This window comes from Crassostrea angulata, chromosome 5 (assembly GCF_025612915.1).
Source record: "Crassostrea angulata isolate pt1a10 chromosome 5, ASM2561291v2, whole genome shotgun sequence".
Classification (NCBI taxonomy): Eukaryota; Metazoa; Mollusca; class Bivalvia; order Ostreida; family Ostreidae; genus Magallana; species Magallana angulata.
This window is the reverse complement of record NC_069115.1, coordinates 8708743-8728540: the sequence shown is the minus strand read 5'-3', so window position 1 is coordinate 8728540 and position 19798 is coordinate 8708743. Positions and strand designations below refer to the sequence as shown.

Below are 19798 nucleotides of genomic sequence, written 5' to 3'. Positions count from 1 at the left end.
AATAGGTGTTGCAACCAGAAAAAATTATTATTAAATCATTATTAAAGTACTTTTGTATATCTTACTCAATTAACCCCTACTATTCAAGCAAAACTTTACTGAGTTTTAAATCCTTTTCATTTCCTTAAAGTTACACAGACAATTTTATAAATTTCATTTAACAATTTTGCGATATATGGTAATAGTTCGACAAGCAAGAACAAAGTACTTTTGTAAAAACATCAATTCATTGTTAATAACAATAATTCCTGTAAAATCTAAGATTGAATTCAAATTTATCAAGTCCTTGTCTTGTAAATTCTTGTTTTTAAGTCAAATGCAACTGTGTTTAAGTACATGTAGTTGATTTCATTCAGTTTATCTTGTTTTTACAGACACGCCAAAGAAAGTACACCGAGTAACAAACTGTAGAAGAAAACTTAAACTTGAACAGCCGGAAAAATATGAAGAATATTTGAAAAAGCAGAAGGAGAGTTGCAAGAAAGGAAGAGACAACTTAAAAAAAACAGCTATCAAAGAAAAAACCATCAAGAGAAGCTTTACAAAAGAAACAACACCAGCTTCAACAGCAGAGAAAGCGGCAAGCTAAATACATGGAAAAAAGATTTTTAAACATTTCTGAAGAGAACCATGTGAAATCTAAGAAAGGTACAGTTGCCACAAGAAACAAGATACAATCCAAAAGAGAGTACAACAGAGACAAACAAAGAATTTGCAGAAGTAAGATGACATCTCAGAAAAAGAACTGGATAAAGAAAAAAGACAGAGAAAGAAAACGTGCAAAGAGGCAGTCTGTAAGAAAAAATATTAAAGGTCCAGAGTTAGAAAATAAACAAACATGTACAGTAGCAGTACAGTCTTCAAATTTAGGTGAAACAAACCTTATTGACGAACTGCGAAAAACACATTAAGGGTAGACTTCTACAAATCCTTAGTGGATAATCACATCAAGGATCAGCTGAATGCAGCACCTTTGAAACAAGTTATTTTCTCTGATGGATGTTCTGCCCAGTACAAGTCCAAGGGACCTTTTGCAGACTTGTCTCTTAAAGAAATACAAATATCCAAATTTTTTTGGTTCAGAACATGGAAAAAGTGCATGTGACGCTGAGATAGGTGTTTTGAATAGAGCTGTGGATCGAGCAATAATAGGGAAGAAAGTTGTTATTAATAACACCAAAGATCTCTTTGAATTCTGTCAAGAAAAGTTGATTTTAGATAAACCTTACACAAACAGGAGTTTTTTCTATGTCAAAGCAGATAAAATTTCGAGAAATCGACCAGAGACAAATGTCAAACCGATCCCAAATACAAGATAACTGCACAGTATTGAAAACACAACTGAACCATACTTGATCAAAGTAAGGAACCTATCTTGTTTTTGTGTTAACTGTGTGAAAGGAATATTTGAAAATTGCCTGAATTCTGATTATGTATCTGCTTACCAGTCAAAGAAGATTACTTTGTTGAAAACAAGATGCAAATAAAGGAAAAGAGACTGTAACAATCGAGAATAAAGAGGCAACAAAGGAACACATAGAGACAATGTTGACAAAAAAAAGCGAAACTGTTGATGCAAAGAAAGCAATTAAATGCTGATAAGGATGGTAAAGAAAACAGAGAAACAGAACTGGGAGACTGCAAGAAAACTAAGAAGACCCAAACGGAAATCAAAGCATCAAAGTTAAAAAGGAAAAGGTTTGAAAGGGTTGTCAAGAAAAAAGAAAAAAATCTAAAGTATAGTTTATCTAATCAGGAAATCAGACGAGGTCCTCTGGAGGATGTGAAGGAGGGAAACAAAAAACAGATAAAAGTATGCAAGGACAGTGAAGGAGCATCTGAAGCCTATTTGTCTATAATGGTATGCCAGAGTTATGAAGATCTAGAAATTGTAGCAGATCAATTACAGCTATCACCCATTTCAGAAAAAACTCCTGACGTGACGATAACTACACACAAGAGAACTGTTGATAAGGCATCGATGTCACTTGTACCAAATGATGATGGCCTGGAGAATCTTTTCCCATGTCTAATATATGGAGATGGAAACTGCCTTCCTAGATGTGGTAGCCTTTTTGCATATGGAACGGAGAATAAACATTTAGATATTCGAGCAAGAATTGTGTTACACTTGGTGAAATATAAGGAAATTTATCTGAATGCAGACTTTATTAGAAATGACAGAAATTCCACAAATGATGTGCGTTCATTTGCAATGTTCTCTGAATTCTTCAGTGGAGAGAACTTAAAAGACCTAGCAGTACAAAGAATCTTTGAAAAAGAAGTCTTTTCTATCCGAAAATCAGACACTTACATGGGAGCATGGCAGCTCTTGCCAACGTTTTAAACAGACCAGTAAGATCTGTTTATGCTTTGTATGGAGGGCAAACTGTTAGGAAAGAATTAAATAGAACATTTTTCCCTTTTTCAAGTGAAAAGCAACAGGATCAGGGAACTGTCTACATATTGTGGACAAATTTGTTAGGTGATTCAATACCGGAAAACCAGTGGAAACCAAACCATTTCGTAGTGTTGCTTCCACTTCAAGAGCCAGTGAAGCACAGTTATGAGGTTTTGAACAATGACGCTGGATTGGAAGATGTCACTTCTTTTTTTGTGACTTTTGAAAACAGCTTGGTAAAACTTTTATAATACATTCATGTGTTCAGTTAACCTGTTTGAAAAAACTTCCTTCATAAGTAACCTGGAAATCGCTTAAATTAGTTTTAATTAGTAAAAGTTTGTTTTTAAAAAAGTCTTTTATTAACAGGGGCCTAACGACATGGATTTTGAGGAATCCGGTTCAGAGAGTATTGATATTTCGACTCTAATATCAAACTTGGTAAGAAAGCCAGTACTAAGCAGCATGTTGATATTAATTGCCTCTGTTTTTGGCATAAAATATCTGCCAACAAAAGTATTCTTTACCAAATTATTTGATTAAAGGTGGGTCTTACGATTAAAAAAAAGACATTAAGATTGGTGAAGTTCAGTTTCATAAATTACTGAGACCGTTACTAGATTTTAAAAAAAAACATGGACCAGTAAATCTTTAGCAAAGGTCAATGATAACCACATTTGTTGCTATTTTTCTCAATGTACTGTATTAGCTCATGTCCACTTGTTAGGATGAAGATCTATCAACAGAGATGTCGCCTACTTTCCCTTCATTTGAAAGGAAAGAAAAGAGGTAAAAAATAAATATAAACTATCTATCATTTTACGAATTTGAATAATTATTTTAAAGTAATAAATTATTGATTTGAAATACATGTAGAAACTGAGTTTTTTATTGACTGAAACTTTCACACATTTTGAAGCAGAACATCTTTAGAGAGTGGTGAGCCAGTACAGAGTGATGGGCAGAGTTATGGGTCAATGAAGAGTGATGTGCCATTGTAGATGAATGGGCCAGTGCAGAGAGATGGGCCAGTGAAGAAAGATGTCGAGAGTGACGTGCCAGTGCAGAGTGGAGTGCCAGTGCAGAGAGATGGGCCAGTGCAGAGAGATGTCCAGAGTGACATGCCAGTACAGAGAGATGGGCCAGTGCAGAGTGACGTGCCAGTGCAGAGTGACGTGCCAGTGCAGAGTGGAGTGGCAGTGCAGAGTGATGGGTCAGTGCAGAGAGATGGGCCAGTGCAGAGAGATGTCCAGAGTGACATGCCAGTGCAGAGAGATGGGCCAGTGCAGAGTGACGTTCCAGCCCAGAGTGACGTGCCAGTGCAGAGAGATGGGCCAGTGCAGAGAGATGTCCAGAGTGACATGCCAGTGTAGAAAGATGGCCAGTGCAGAGTGACGTTCCAGCCCAGAGTGACGTAACAGTGCAGAGAGATGGGCCAGTGCAGAAAGATGGAACAGTGCAGAGAGATGGACCAGTTCAGAGTGACGTTCAAGCCCAGAGTGACGTTCAAGCCCAGAGTGACGTGACAGTGCAGAAAGATGGAACAGTGCAGAGAGATGGACCAGTTCAGAGTGACGTTCAAGCCCAGAGTGACGTTCAAGCCCAGAGTGACGTGACAGTGCAGAGAGATGGACCAGTGCAGAAAGATGGACCAGTGCAGAGAGATGTCGAGAGTGACGTGCCAGTGCAGATAGATGGACCAGTTCAGAGTGACGTTCCAGCCCAGAGTGATGTGACAGTGCAGAGTGACGTGCCAGTGCAGAGTGATGTCCAGAGTGACGTGCCAGCCCAGAGTGATGAGCCAGTGCAGAGTGATGTGCCAGTGCAGAGTGATGTGCCAGTGCAGAGTGACGTGCCAGTGCAGAGAGATGGACCAGTGAAGAGAGATGGGCCAGTGCTGATGAATGGGCCAGTACAGATTGATGAAAACAAATCAGAAAGAAGGTGGGGTATTTATTAATGAAATTTTTTATAAAAATACTATAATAATTACCTATTGTCAAAAATATTTGATCCAAATACATGCATAACAATTTATGCTGAACTTTGTCAAACTAAGTTTACTTTAAATACATGTATTGTATACCCTGATAGTTATCCTGATGGCACTTACATTCAAGTGAAACACGGCCATGATATGTTTCCTGCTGTTGTATGTAGACTTTAAAATTTCGTCGTTGCAGATTGAGTATTTTAAAATTACTTTTAACGATATTTAATATGATTCTATTAACCCTTTTAATTAATCTTTTGAATTGTTTGTCTTCCAATTTTCAGTATTATTCATACATGTTTTATATGCTGCCTCACAATATTTTATGTGTTGAAATATTGGGGGGGGGGGGTGCAAAATTAAAAAAATTGTCATTTTAAAGTTAATGCAGTATTAACCTCTTACATTTTGTCTGTTTTTCTATTCATATTTTAGAGAAAACATGGATAATTTTTTTGGGATAAATCATATGATCCTTTTTTTAACAATTAGATCAAACTGTGCTATTATGCAGACTCTGTCCAGTGTCAAATTTTATTTAAATTGTGTTTCTTTCTTCTTACAATGTATAAACCAGGTTGACGGTTGGCCATGGGTAAAATATTTTCATGAAATCAAACCTGGCCAGTGGACCATGCGTGATACAACCTACACCATCCTTACAGATGATGTCTGTGGTGTCCTTAAACCATCAGAAGTTGCACAGAAAGGCCGGCGCTTTTTCTTTGTATTTTAGGGCAAGTATTTTGGGAATTTTCATGAAATAGAGTGATACTGATTTTCAGTTTACTATGAAAATAATTAACAGAATTTAGATAAATTTTTCAAGAGTATGTTTTATGTAGTTGATATTAAAGTATTTATAATGTTCTTTTGTATATGAACTAATAATCATTATTTGGATTTTTCATTTTCAGATTTCAAATTGGATAAACGGCAGTGAATCAGAAATATTTTATACATATTTTAGAGTTGTCAGTCACCTCATTGTCATGTATTGACAATAGCACAACAATGATCTGTCAAATGTTTACATTAGCAATAGGAAGCTGTCAATTGTTGACAATAGCAACAATTTCGTCTGTCATTTAATGACAATAGCAACATATTTATCCGTCAGTTTCTGATGATAGCAACAAATTGGTCCATCAAAATACTGATGATAGCAACTTGGATAATTATTAAATTTAACATTATCTGATGGTTTTTACACTTTTCAAAAACAAAACTTTCAAGGGTCTGATTATTAAATCATATTTCTTAAGCATACATATACTGCTTAGCTCTACTTTTCAACATTTTTTAATTTACTTTGTTGCTATTGTCATTAAAATTCCGTCAAAAGTCTTTCAAATTTTTACATTAGCTACATTGAAATTTTAATTGTCAATAAAATAACTAATCAAGAGGCCTGTGGTTTTATTTTTTTATTTTATCTCATATTGGGTACATATCTACAACTCTAATGCAAAAAACTATGAAAATAAGGAATTTAAAAATGTGAGAAATGATTTCCTCTCAGTGCACTTCTTAATGGAAGATGTCATTTCCTCTTCGAAACACTCGAAACACACAGAATATTAAACGTATCTAGACCTCAACAACTATTCGTCTTACATGCCATGTACCCAGCACGTTCCTCTACTTCAAGCATGAAAGCGCCGCCTAAACTTGAAGGCTTTCAGGTTTACTAGTTCATTGTAAACCTAACGCTGGAGTACTTTTATTCCTCTTCACTTGTTTGCTTATGAAACGGGAAGGAAACTCATTATTTATGTGTCTGGACAATGAATATTTTTTGTCCTTTTAACAGGAATCATTTATCTAAACAATTAGTTTTTCCCATTTTTTTCTTTTCTATGATAACAAACAAAGCGGAAATTGTGTAAAATCACAATTTTTTGGTAAATCATGGCTTTGTGTCACCATGTCATTTAGTTCCTGCTATAATTTGATTTATTTGTATTGAATTACTAAACAGATAAAAAAAAATTGCACTCTGCTTAAATCATTGCACTGCGGTTTTTTGGGTGGTTTTTATACATTCAAAAAGCTATAAAACAGAAATTAAATATTGATATTTATAAAAATAATCAATGGTGATTTTGTTTTATCGAAATATACATTATGGAACATTAGTGTAATGTATGCAAGGTAATTGTCATACATGTAAAATAACTTAGGGGAGATATTTAAATGAGGCATTATAACGAGTTTTTGTGCGTTGGTACATGAACAATGAATGTATACAATAACAAAATTGAACTTGATCTATAGTGTTCTTTACTTTACAAACCCATTGTTAAATGAACTGTTCATTAGTGTTTTAACTAACGAAATGAGAAAAAAGATAAAATTTGAATATATTATCTGTATATCGTGCACTTTCAACTGAATCATTCAGATCAACCCAGCAACAATTTGCTTACCAAGTTCGAATTGTGTTTTTAACAAGTGATACAGTATTTAAAGTATTACATCAATCGTATAAACATGTATTATCAGGTTAGCCCACATGACCGGACAGATGTAACATTCAATACTAGTTTTCCTACAATTTAAAAATCTAATAGGTTCATACTCGGAGCTAATCAGCCTCGGCATTCGGGTATATAAACCCGTCGTTTTCGATTCACACCTGGAACTTGAGACAGACGTGTAGTATTACCTACGTAGGCTATGTACACGTAATGTTTTTTAATCTTAGCTTTGATATACGTCATTACGTGCATAATATTTGATAATCTTAATGCGACAAAGTTACACGGAGATGAGAGATTTACATCCGTATATATGTGATCTGTACAGAGAAATACTGTTTTAATGTATGTGGCTTACCAAGGAGTTGTAGGGATAGGGACGAAACAAAGTATGGCGGACAATGCCTTTTACTAAAGATCCGTTATAACTTTAAACTATTATGCAAGGATAACATGTCGGTTTTTATAAGAAAGTTTTGTAAATTTAGAAGATATAATGGAATACTTGTTTACATGTTCCTGAACGCGTTCACTTGTACGTTGGATTGAATAAACAGAGAAAACAAAAGAAATGGAGGGACACTGTAAATTTCAAAAGTATCTCTTTCTCTTTTATTTTCTATGCTAGTTTCAAGATAAATTTTTGTTTTGTTTTGTTTTACTTTAATTTTAATAACAAAAAAATTAATATAAAAATGGGAGTCAGAACTATAAACAGAAAATACTAAAACAATACTAAAACATACTTTTATACATCACTCCCTAATTAGTACAACTGAAAAAATGGCAATAACAAACTGTAAATCATCTCATATATCCATAAAACGAAAAACAAATTTAAAACAAAGCAACACGGACCTCTAAAAAGATAGAGGTAAGATTATGTGCCAAGGAGGAGTGAAAATGTAAATAAGTAACATAACGTTGTTCAAATTATTTAACAATATATTCAATTAATATGATTGTATTCACATTTTGTATCTGAAACAATTGCAAACAGAACAAATTTGATTTAAAAAAAGAAGTTTGGTATATTCTTGTTTTCAACATGAATATTTTTTTTAAGAGGGCCCGATGGTTGCGGCCGTATCGACTCCTTAGATTGAGATATTTCTGTTAATGTATAGTGTCCTTCCTGATATATTTCATTTTATCACATCAAATATACAACATGATTAGTCATGTTGTATATTTGATTTAATAAAATGTAATTTATCAGTCATGTTGTTTATTTGATTTGATAAAATGAAATATATCAGAAAGGACAATAGGAACTAGATTCTTTGTATTTTTACTTATAAATAATACATAGGCGAGGATACTTATAGCATATTTAAACAGTTTAAGGCATATCTTATGGTTTATGTATAAACCATCAAGCCTCTTTCAAAGAAAACAAACGCGCTATTCAAAGCATCTATGGAACACAAAAGTAGTGGCTGTCTTTGTGTTCATGTTAGTGGGCAAATCGCTTCATCGACCTGTTCAATTTAAGAATCGTGCAAAATATATTATTTAGTCATATTGAGCATTGCTTGTTTATTATTTCAGTCGTAGGAAGGTAAGAAAAACATAGAGTCCCGTCAAAATAGGTCCTATTATCATAGCAACAATCACATACGTGCGCGCGCGGTTTGATTGTCTTTCCGCTTCCATTACATCCCCAACTGCTGCTGCAGTATTAGCCTGTTAAAATAAAAACAATTCACCAGAGAGAATTTAAAATATAAAAGTTTGTAAAATCAATAACAATTCTGAATGATGTTCAACAACCTCTCTTATATCGTTTGTTCTTGGATCGTTTGCGAAATTTGCCGTTAATTATATATGCCTCCTTTAACTCAATGGATTGATTAAATTTGATTATATTAATTCCATGCAGAACATACGGATACTTAAGAAAGTGACAACTATATATTTTAAATATACTACACTGACGGTTGGAAGCTATTGTCGCTGAAAGCTTAAAAAAAATACCTGTATTCATTTTGCACGCATAACCATGCATCGAAAATTCAGAAAATGATGATATACTAATATTTACTTCTACCAAATATTATTCCCTCTATTTCTTAAGGAAACTTATTGTCAATTCATAGCTCTATAGAAACAGCCAGACTGAAATCTTCACGCCCTGTTTATCGATTGGTCGAAATTTACAGCGGCTGAAACTGACAGGACTGAAATTGACACACCCTCGCTATCGATTGGTCGAAACCAACAGCGACCTAAAAAAAAACCACGAACTGCATGGAACTAACATGATGATGTCAGACTAAATGTCTCACAGGAGATGCTTTGGCTGTGTCTTTTAGCTAACGTACTTATGAACATTAACAGTAATTTTAATTACTGATTTTTATGTACTTTTCATAATAAATTTATTAATTATGTAAAAGAAAGATATTAATATAAACAATAGAATGCTTTCTTTAATGATTTATGTGGGTGATGAAGGTAGCGATCATTGCAGAAAAAAATTACATAACCCGTGTTCTGCCACAAGCTCGTTTTCCTATATCGAACTAAAAACGCACAACACATTTTACATCTTTATTCAGTCAATATAGCAGATATGTCTGACAGTAATAACCGAAACTTATGACGATGAAATTCTTACTGTACATGAGATAATTATACCCCCGCTCGGAAGGAGAAGGGGTATACTGTTTTACCCTTATGTGTCTGTCTGTCCGTAACAAAAATTTCAGTCACATTTTTCTCAGCAACTATTTATCACAGATGCTTAAAATTTTAGCACACTATTTGTTTAGGAATGCCATATTGTAGAATATATTTTTGAAGCAGTCGGATGCGAACTTTCTGTTAAATGTTGACTTTGCATATTCACATTAGAGCGGGGGTATCACTAGTGAGCATTGGCTCACAGATATCTTGTTTAGAAAAATCCCGAATTTAGCTCTAAATTAATAATCAGAAAATAGTATTACAAATATATAGATATACGTTCCTATAAGAAAAACATACATCGTTACGCCGTAGCACCACGAAAATTTTCGATTGATGTGTACGTCCCAGACGCACGAGAAAATAGTAGTGAGCAGTTTCTCTAAAACTGCTCACAGAAAACCAGATGTAATCAGCACTGTGTAAATAAGATACCCAACATTGACCGGCACCGTATATTCTGGTGGCGGTACAACCCGCTAAGGTTATTCATTTTTGTGATCAGCCGATCACTGTTGTGTCCATATGAGGCATCCGGCAAATGCTTCCACGTGCGCACACATTCCGCTTGCATAAGTAGTTCTTATAAAAACTTGAAGTTTTGTTTAGTATTTATATAACATTTTACTCAGTTTTATTTCAATTCATTTACCTTAAGAGATGCAAACATATATAAAATACAGTTCGACCTGTTAATTCAAGAATGCACATTTTGTCTCACGCGCAAGAATTTCGATCGACAGATACATTCAGTAATGCAGTTGACCTCGATGAACTGACCTCAATCATAAAAGATGCTCAATAAACTGACCTCTCGATCTATTGATGTTGCATAATAGTAGCTAGGAAGACGGCTTGATTTATAAAAAAGGTTACGTTATAATGCGACCTCAATAGCAAGTTATGATGGCATTCAATGTTTTTCAGTCCCATTAAATTATTTTAATACAACTTTTTCTTTGTATACGTGTTAATGCTCTTTAAAGAGCCCTACTCAGTATTCTGAAGAAGAAGCAGAAGAAGATACTTTAACATTTAATAATAACGTTAAAAATATAAAACTTGACAAGGAGTTTACGAACGGCTTTCCCCAAATTTATTTCAAAATTAAATTTGTTGACGGTTTATAATGATGCAATTATGGTGTTCAGATTCAAAATATTCTATATTTTGTAGAAATACAGTAATTTTTAAATTATTTTACATCAAACTGATCATGTTGATTGCTTCTAGCTATCAATATATCATTATTGACGATCATTCCTTTATAAGAAATACTTGTTTCTGCAATGTCGCTACCTTCATATCCCGAATGAATCACCAAAGGAAGCATTTTATCGTTTAAGTACATGTATTTATGGTTGAGATGTTCACCGACTTTTTTTAAAATAAACTCCCGCTTTTAAAGAAGATGAAACTCACACCAGCCACTTTAACCGGACGTTATCAGAGTGTGATAACAATATGCCTATGAACAGTCGCTTTTATTGACGAAATCTAATAGAAAGCCGAGTCACCTATTATTCACAAATTCATCGCTAGAAATGAAATATCTAGCCAAGAAAAAGAAAACAAAATGCTTCCTTATTAGTTTACACGGGACATATATTACAAACAAATTATTTTAAAAATTAAAAAATGAAATTTCATTTGTTAAACATTTCTTCCTGATATATATTATAGAGTATGAACACTATGTGACGTTTACCTTACTAGCAGCCAAAACAGCCATTAACCCTAACGGCCAGCAACAAAAGAAGAAAGAGAGTAAAGCTGGAACCATCCAGTTCTTGGTTACAGGGGTTCGGTTGTAAACGATAGCTCCAGGCTGTGTAATCTGTATAAAAGATGTTAAAGAAACCATAATACTGAACAAATACCGCATTAATGCGTAAATCTTCTCTCACCTTAAAAAGTAACTGCTTTATACTGTCATTAAGATGTTTTCAGATATCCATGACCCTATCTCTGCATGATATCCATCTTAGCTTTTTTATTTGCATTTACGTTTTTAGATGTTTTCATTGTACTACATAGATTAAATTTTCAAAATGTTTCAAGACCTCTTCTTACAATCCAAATGAAAACAAGTGAAAAGCTGTCAATGTGACAGCAAACCGGGTTTTCTTTTATGTGAACTTTATCCATAATCCATGTCAACCCATATCCAGTGAAATGGTGTACCCCTATATGCAATATTTTGCCAAAAAGTGACTAAGATCAAAAGCTGGTATTTTTTTCATAAATTATCAGAAATCAAAATCCTAGCAATATGCACACCTCTAATACACTATGTACAATTGATCTGCAAAAGAGCAACTCCCTATCTTGAAATCTGTAGGAGGAGTTATACATACAATGATGGTACCCTATATGCAATATTTTGCCAAAAAATGACTAAGTTCAAAAGCTGGTATTTTTTTCATAAATTATCAGAAATCAAAATCCTAGCAATATGCACACCTCTGATATATGTACAATTGATCTGCAAAACAACTTCCGATCTTGAAAATTGTAGGAGGAGTTATCCGTACAATGAGGGTACCCTTTTGGCAGCTGCCCGCCCGCCCGCCATTTTCACCATTTTAATAACCGGATTTTTCCTTCGGAAAACCCGGTTAACAACACATAAATTTCTCATCTCTCATTAATAATTGATAATACCACTGATGTCGTTACTTGGCCAGGAACAGTATGTTGCGGTTGGTACATGTATTGGTTGCCTGGATATTGAGCGCAACCTGGCGATGGATACTGGTTGACTCCAGGATACTGATTATACTGGTCCCCGTATGTAAGGTTTGACTGGTCATTTTGATTTTCTTCTAGCCGACAGTACGCAGGAGGTTCTTAGGAAAATTAAAAAAAAATAATTCATGATACATTGTCAATAAAAATTATTTATTTTGAGAAATGAAACAACTTTATTCATATATTTTTAAATATATTTCAATTATTTCTTCACAAAGTGAAAAAAAAACCTAATCAATAATGTTGTGTGTTATGCAACGTCGCGTGCACAAAATACAGAATTTTAACGAAGAAATAACAACTTTATCTCCTCTCTGTAAACATGTTAATTGTTATCTTACATGTAATTGCATTGAATCTGTATATTCTATGCCAAAATTAATGTTTCGAAAATCAACGAATAAATCAGACAGCGTGGGGTGTTTCCTATTTACTGTTCAAAATACAACAAAAATTTATCTAAATTCATTTGTCAGTCTTAAAGAAGAGCTCTAAATATAGATAAAGGGGTGAAAAAAATCAAATTTTTAGATCTAAATTGTTTGGAGCTTTCCATAACAGAATGTTAGTTAATTGCGGAAAATACCATAGGCCAAATCTGTTGGAAGAACTTGTTACATGTAATCTGTTTACAACTCATCCTCCGTAATGGAAAGAGAAAATGTTTTGCAAATAATTAGACTTATCTTTTAAAATTACCGAATGCTAAAATCTAATTCTATTGGCACGAAATTAGCTGAGGAACAATTGTAAATACCACGTAGATCATCAGTGCTGGCACACCCCTTAATTTACCCATCATGCCAATGGTTTTTACCTTTACAATTCTGTAAACGTCCCTGCTTATCCTAAACAAGTTGTCAGTCCTCTTGCATTATTCTTATGATTTACTTATTTTGCGTCTTTGATAACCATTAAAATGCAAGACAATTTTTAAAGAAGTGGTTTATATAAACTACATAAACTTTGCAAACCCTACCCCCAAATCTATCAATCTGAGACATGCAAATTTTGTGTCAAATTTTAGCTTCTAATTATTTCCATTAATACACATATGACACAGATCGGAATTAAGCGGGTTTTTTTTAAAATGACCTTAAACTTCCTCAATTTACCTTGGGTAAAAGTCATGACACAACCTCGGGTTATCAGCAACTTTATGTGAATTAAGATTTAATATTTGTCCATAAAAAAGATATATTCCGGACATGAATTTTGCACTTTTCTGCCAGTGACCTTGACCAAATGACCTTGGGTCAATGTCACGACACACTCTAAGGTTATAAGCAATATTTGTATGAAGAAAGAACATTCAATGCTACTCCATAATAAGGATATCGACCGGACACGAATTTTGCACTTTTTTGCCCTTGACCTTGCCTGAATGACCTTGTTTCAAGGTCATGACACACCCTTAGGTCATAAGCAATATCTGTGTGGAGTAAGAACATTCAATGCTTCTCCATAAGAAAGATATGGACTGGGCACGAATTTTGCACAGACAGACAGACGGACGGACGGGCAAAGTGATTGCTATACCCCCCCCCACTTTGTTTGCGGAGGGAATAAAAACCTTTGAAATATTATTTTTTTTTCTGTATAACGTGTCAACCCCGTTTACCTCCCTCCGCCTTCAATAAACATTTATTAATTTATAGAAAAATGAGTATTTAAATTTAGGTTAAGGTAATCACTTTGTTTTCTTGTTTTTCTTTATCAGTAGAGAATGAAACGGGGTAATATCAATGTTCGCTATAATATTGACAAGGCCTGCTCTAATACATTACCAAAACCGCTGCCTTTAGAGCAATACATTTGAAATTTTGAAAAAATAAATATATTTAATTATCCTGGCCATTTAAATAATTTGCATGCTACATTTAAAAATATATCTTTTCAAAGAAACTGGAATAAGCGCAAAATACGACTACTGGCCCACTCTGATTCATGTACAAGAAACGTTTATCCTGACGTCGTAAAATATGAGAGAAAAAACAAGATATCTGTGAGCCAATGCTCACTAGTGATACCCCCGCTCTGATGAGAATATGCAAAATAAGCAAATTCGACATTTAACAGAAAGCTAACATCCAATTGGAACAGAAATGTATCCCACAATATGGCATGCCTAAACAAATAGTGTGTTAAAATTTCAAGCATCTGCGATAAATGGCTGCTAAGAAATCTTTGAGGAAAATTTGTTTAAAAATTTTGGCTAAATTAAACAAAGTAATCATTTAACACCAAGTTGATATCTGATTGGTACAAAAATATATACCATGATATGGCATGCCTAAACAAACACTGTGTTAAAATTTAAAGCATCTGCGATAAATAGCTGCTGAGAAATCTTTGACGATAATTTGTTTGAAAATGTTGGCTAAAAGTAAACAAAGTCATTATTCAACAGGAAGTTGACGTTCGATTGATACAAAAATACATCACACCATATGGCATGCCAAAACAAGTAGTGTGTTAAAATTTCAAGCATCTGCGATAAATAGTTGCTGAGAAATCTTTGACGGAATTTTGTTTGAAAAATTTTGGCTAAAAATAAACAAAGTCGTCATTTAACAGGAAGTTGACGTCTGATTGATACAAAAATACATCCCACGATAAAGCAAATACTGTGTAAACATTTCAAGCATCTGCAATAAATAGTTGCTGAGATAAATGCCACAGAAATTTTTGTTATGGACGGACAGACAGACCGACACACGAGGGTAAAACAGTATACCCCCTCCCCTTCGGAGCAGGGTTATAACTAGTATATATTTCATTATTCATAGCCTTTATTTTCAGTTTGTCCGTTGAATGAAGCTTGTAAATTCATAATATAACCACAAGAGTCGAGTAAATTTGAATGCTCTTTAACTTGGTGCTTAGTTTGTCGAATACATGTCTTTAGATTAAAATATATTTAAACAAGAAATGAATCTAAACCCCTCACAATAAGAAACGTAGAATTGATATTTTGGATTTGAAAGTTATGATGATGTGTGTGTGAAAGAGAGAAAGAGAGAGAGTATTCATTCTGTCAAATGTCATGTATAACACTATTTAAATAAATAAGACGATCAGGTATTGAGAGAAACATAAACCACTGTAAAAATGAAATGAAATGATAAACTTTTACACCAATGCCAATACAAAAACTCAAATAGAGTTATATAAAGTACACTTTCAAGACTAAAGGAATACTATCAAACATTTGCTAAGGTAACAAGAGACAGTCTCGGAAGAAGTACCTGTCAATATTTTTGTACTGGGGAAATTCTAGTTACAGAGTTCCTAAGACACGCATCCCCTGGCTACTATGAATTGTATCAAAAAATCTGACCCGTGCCACCTAAATATAAAAAAGCATGTTTGACAATAACTTACGTTCCGAATTTTTCTCTGAAGACATGCTGTTACGCTTTCTCCAACGTCAGCTCTCGTTCAGGAGATGTAAATGAATGTTACGAAGTACAGATAGATCTATGACAGAAAGCTTCCTGATCACCGGTTATGAACATTACAAAAAGTAGGAGGAACATTGAATTTCAATTATACTCTTTATTCACGGATTATGTCATTGATTTCCAGAACGAGGCTTGGAATGCAAACAAGATGGCGAGTTTTAGTAAAGAATGTGTAAAACGCAGTACGGGTACCGCTTATCATTGTTATATCCCGTTGTGTAACAATGATTCGCGTTACGACAACACAAGAGAGTTATCGTTTCATTAATTTCTGACAGACAAAATCAAAAGGAAGGAGTGGATAATTAAAATTCGAAGGGATGTAGGTCAAAGTTTCAGAGTAAGTAGGCCTACATGCTATCAAATCGACAAGTTAATCATGGATTATAAGTTCATTAAGCAGATAATTATTGAACTTTTTGTGAAAATTAAAACAAATTTAAATGCGAAATTTGTGATAATTCTGATTATAAAATTTAATTCTTAGATATCAAATGCTACCAGGGTATGCTCAGGACACTTCTCACAGTCAGAACTACGTCGGTCCTAGAATGACAGACGATGTCTCAGGCCAGGGAGTATATTTGCATGGAATTCCCCGGTAAAAAGGATTAGACCACAAAGAAGATCAATGGAAAAAAATGCAAGTTGACGAAAATATGATAATTATAAGGTTATTTATATGTCTCTGATATAACAATGCTTTTGACACCATGTTTATTGTGCCGAATGTGTGAAAACTTCCTGTGCTTAATCCATTTCTTCATTTATGAATCTCAGATAAGCTACCTGACAGAAGAGGATTACATATAAACAACCCACCTCACCATATCAGGCCACAGTCAGATTTCTATCGTTAGCTCGCCCCTACTCGTCTGCTAGGATACATGAAGTTTTGTTAATCTGAATATTTGTGTCATTTGTTTAATTTAATTTAATTACTTTAATTTAACTAGTCTAAATGCAATGAAGGCAAGGCTAGCTAACAATCCTTTTATAATAGCGTAGGATTTTATTATATTTTACATTTTTTGTGTGTTTTTGCTATATATTGAAAACTGGTTCAGAAGATTTATGCCCCCCCCCCCAATACACATAAATGTTCCTAATATTAGAATATGTCTCCAATCGAAAGTTACTATCCAGTTCAGTGGACAGACCCCAGCTGTGTCTAATGACCATGACTATACCATTCATACACCTATCAACGATCAACTACTGGCAGCCCAGGTCAAGGAGAAAATTATGAATCTTCAGAGAAAACTTGTGACTTAGGAAAAGAGAATATTTTCTCTGGAACGATTTACTTAAGACCCCCAGATGATTAAATTTTATACTGGTTTTAAAAGATTAAAGATTATGAAACCCAGAAATGTTTATATGTTGCTATACAGCCAACAGCGGCTACAATGATAAGATGGACACAAATGCAAAGACATTCTCCAGATACAAAGAACATTAAGTTCAATGCTATTCGTAATGAATCATTACCACTTTATGTTTCTTTGTAGGGTGCGTCAGGGAATTCCGGATTTAGCCATTAGATTTAATATATTTCAATCTTCTGTCAGTAGAATTTTTATAACTTGGTCAAATTATTTGTATACAATGCTAGGTAGTTTACTGATTTGGTCACCTCGTTGTGTGATTGTCTAAGTGTTTTCAAGAGTCATATCCTCATGTTAGGGTTAACTTCGACTGTACAGGTCAAATCAAAGTTCAACCGCCTAGCTCAAATGTGTTAAATTCTGAAACTTACTCCAATTACAAGAGTCAAACAACATTTTAGAGCTTAATAATGATAACTCGATGCGGTGCTGTATCATTTTTTAGTTCTTTATATACAGGTAGCATTAGTGATAAAGCTATTACCGAATTGTCAGGAATCTTGGACCTGTTGGAGCCTAATGACAAAGTTATTGCTGACAAAGGGTTTTTGATAGCAGACCTATTAGACAAAAACAAGCATCTTTGATGATACCTCCTTTTCTATGTGAACAGGGCAAATGTTCTTCTTGTGAGGTAGCACAAACCCATGAAATAGCACGGCTTCGTATTCATGTAGAACGAGCTGTAAGAGAATAAAAGAATATCACATATATGATGGTGTAATTCCTCTTAATTTAGCATCTACCATTAATCAGATATGGACACTCTGTACCTTATTAAGAAAAAATAAAATATTTGTACACACTGTATTACAAAGCTTACAAACATAAGAAAAAATAACAATGTAATTCATCAATTAGATCTTACAGTTATAATTAATTTTAAAAGCCCTGTTCACTAAGAGGTTAACACATTTACATTTTTAAAAATACATAGAGGTTATTTAACATGTCAATTTTCTTGACATTAAAAAGAAGAATATATATATACACACACAGTAACTCTGTTATAGCGAAGTCCTAGGGTCCAGTGGAATTACACCGTAATATCCGTATTCGTTTTATCCGTATAACGAATTCGAAATAATATATAAAGCGAATTCATTAATACATGTTTTCGTTCACAAGACTATAAATCTCGCTAATTGAGGCTTTAAAAAATCATTACTTTGTATATTTCATCTCTACTGAACTCAAAACCAGTTCGCTATCGTATATTCGTTATATCTGAATTCGTAATAACCGTAAAATTTTGCAAAGATGTTTATCGGGGATTCCAACAAAGTTCGCCATATCCGAATATTCGCTATATCCGTGCTCGTACTAAACGAGTTACGTAATGTAATTTGTGATGGTCAACATTAATAGTCTAGTCAACATGATGAAGTACTGTAGACACTTACTTTCGACTTCGTGTACATACATGTAGCCTTCTATAAAATTACTGTATCCTTTCTGCTGTTTTGATCGTGGTATACACGCGGTCTCGTTTGCCTATTGTTCGATCAAGTCTTGCGTGAGTGATGGACAATACTGGAGGTTTTTACTCCACGCGTTTTCCGTTGATTTTCTAATGTATGTTGCCATGTTTGCGTTCCTAGCCTCGCTTTGGAATTAAAATGGTCGCGGTGTGAATAACAAGTAGAAGTGATTAGGATTGGCAAAAAAAAATCTGTATTAATTTATAATCAACGCATATGCTTTAATCTTCAACAAAACACATTTCAAAAATCTCATTTCTCATTTCAAATTGTTGTTAATCTTTGATTGTATATCATTTCAAATTGTTGTTTATCTTTGATTGTATATCAATATTTTTTAGTAGAAAAAAAACTTTTAAATTCTAACTTTAAAAATATGTTTTTTTCCATGTAATTAGTAAAGTATGTATTTTTGTTAAAATTGAAACAAAAATTAGAAATGAAGGATGGTCATACTTTTTTGTGAAATACTTTCTAAAGAAAGTCTTTAGGAGGTTAAATTTATCAACAAATTAACCATAAGGTCTATCATATATATTCTTACATTTTTCAATACACATAACACTCATTTATTATGTTTTATGATATATTCCATGACGTCAAGACCATAATTATAAAGTCATTATATTCAAACGATGAAGCCTAATAACTTATTAGCGATTTTAATTTTGGATAAAAAATTATATAAATATATTGCCTTCAACACGTTATTTTCATTTCGTATAATTAGCAAGGCAAACTTGCACCCTATATTACGTCATTGTGTCATTAACGAAATGTTACGTTTCATATCTGATTAGAAGTGTTATCACATTAAAACATAAGCCACAGTTATTGTCATTTATGCAATACCGCGCCGTTTGATCACGATAAGGGACAGCGGAGGATGTAATATCAAAGCTGCCATGGCCACAACAAATTTGATCATATGCTTAGACTTGAAACTCTTAACATATAAAAATGTAATATATTTTGCAATTTATTGAACTACATGTATCTTCGCAGTTCTATTGCAGCAAACGATTTGTTCAAGATACTTTATGAGTAGTTGATTCAATTTTTACAATTAAATGACTTGTACAGATAAAAAAAAATTATGTGAAAGCACGGTTTTCTAATGATATCTTATAATTTCTCAACATTATTCTCACT

The 19798-nt window shown here is 33.6% G+C and overlaps 2 protein-coding genes across 4 annotated transcripts; one reads left to right on the top strand and one right to left on the bottom strand.

Annotated features, from left to right (window-relative positions):
* The first annotated feature begins 1336 nt into the window (after positions 1-1336).
* Positions 1337-3836, top strand: LOC128184079 (uncharacterized). 2 transcript variants are annotated; one of them, XM_052853401.1, is made up of 4 exons: positions 1337-2637; positions 2771-2842; positions 3129-3190; positions 3324-3836. In XM_052853401.1, the coding sequence occupies exons 1-4, from the start codon at positions 2323-2325 to the stop codon at positions 3400-3402; spliced, it is 528 nt and encodes a 175-aa protein (XP_052709361.1). In that variant the 5' UTR covers positions 1337-2322; the 3' UTR covers positions 3403-3836. The 2 variants fall into 2 exon arrangements, with proteins under 2 accessions (XP_052709361.1, XP_052709360.1); XM_052853400.1 differs by having other exon boundaries at positions 3321-3836.
* Positions 3837-8174: 4338 nt separating this feature from the next.
* On the bottom strand, positions 8175-15849 carry LOC128184080 (uncharacterized). 2 transcript variants are annotated; one of them, XM_052853402.1, is made up of 4 exons: positions 15698-15849; positions 12227-12411; positions 11271-11399; positions 8175-8560 (listed from the first exon to the last, which is right to left on the bottom strand). In XM_052853402.1, the coding sequence occupies exons 1-4, from the start codon at positions 15720-15722 to the stop codon at positions 8417-8419; spliced, it is 483 nt and encodes a 160-aa protein (XP_052709362.1). In that variant the 5' UTR covers positions 15723-15849; the 3' UTR covers positions 8175-8416. The 2 variants fall into 2 exon arrangements, with proteins under 2 accessions (XP_052709362.1, XP_052709363.1); XM_052853403.1 differs by having other exon boundaries at positions 12242-12411.
* Positions 15850-19798: the final 3949 nt, after the last annotated feature.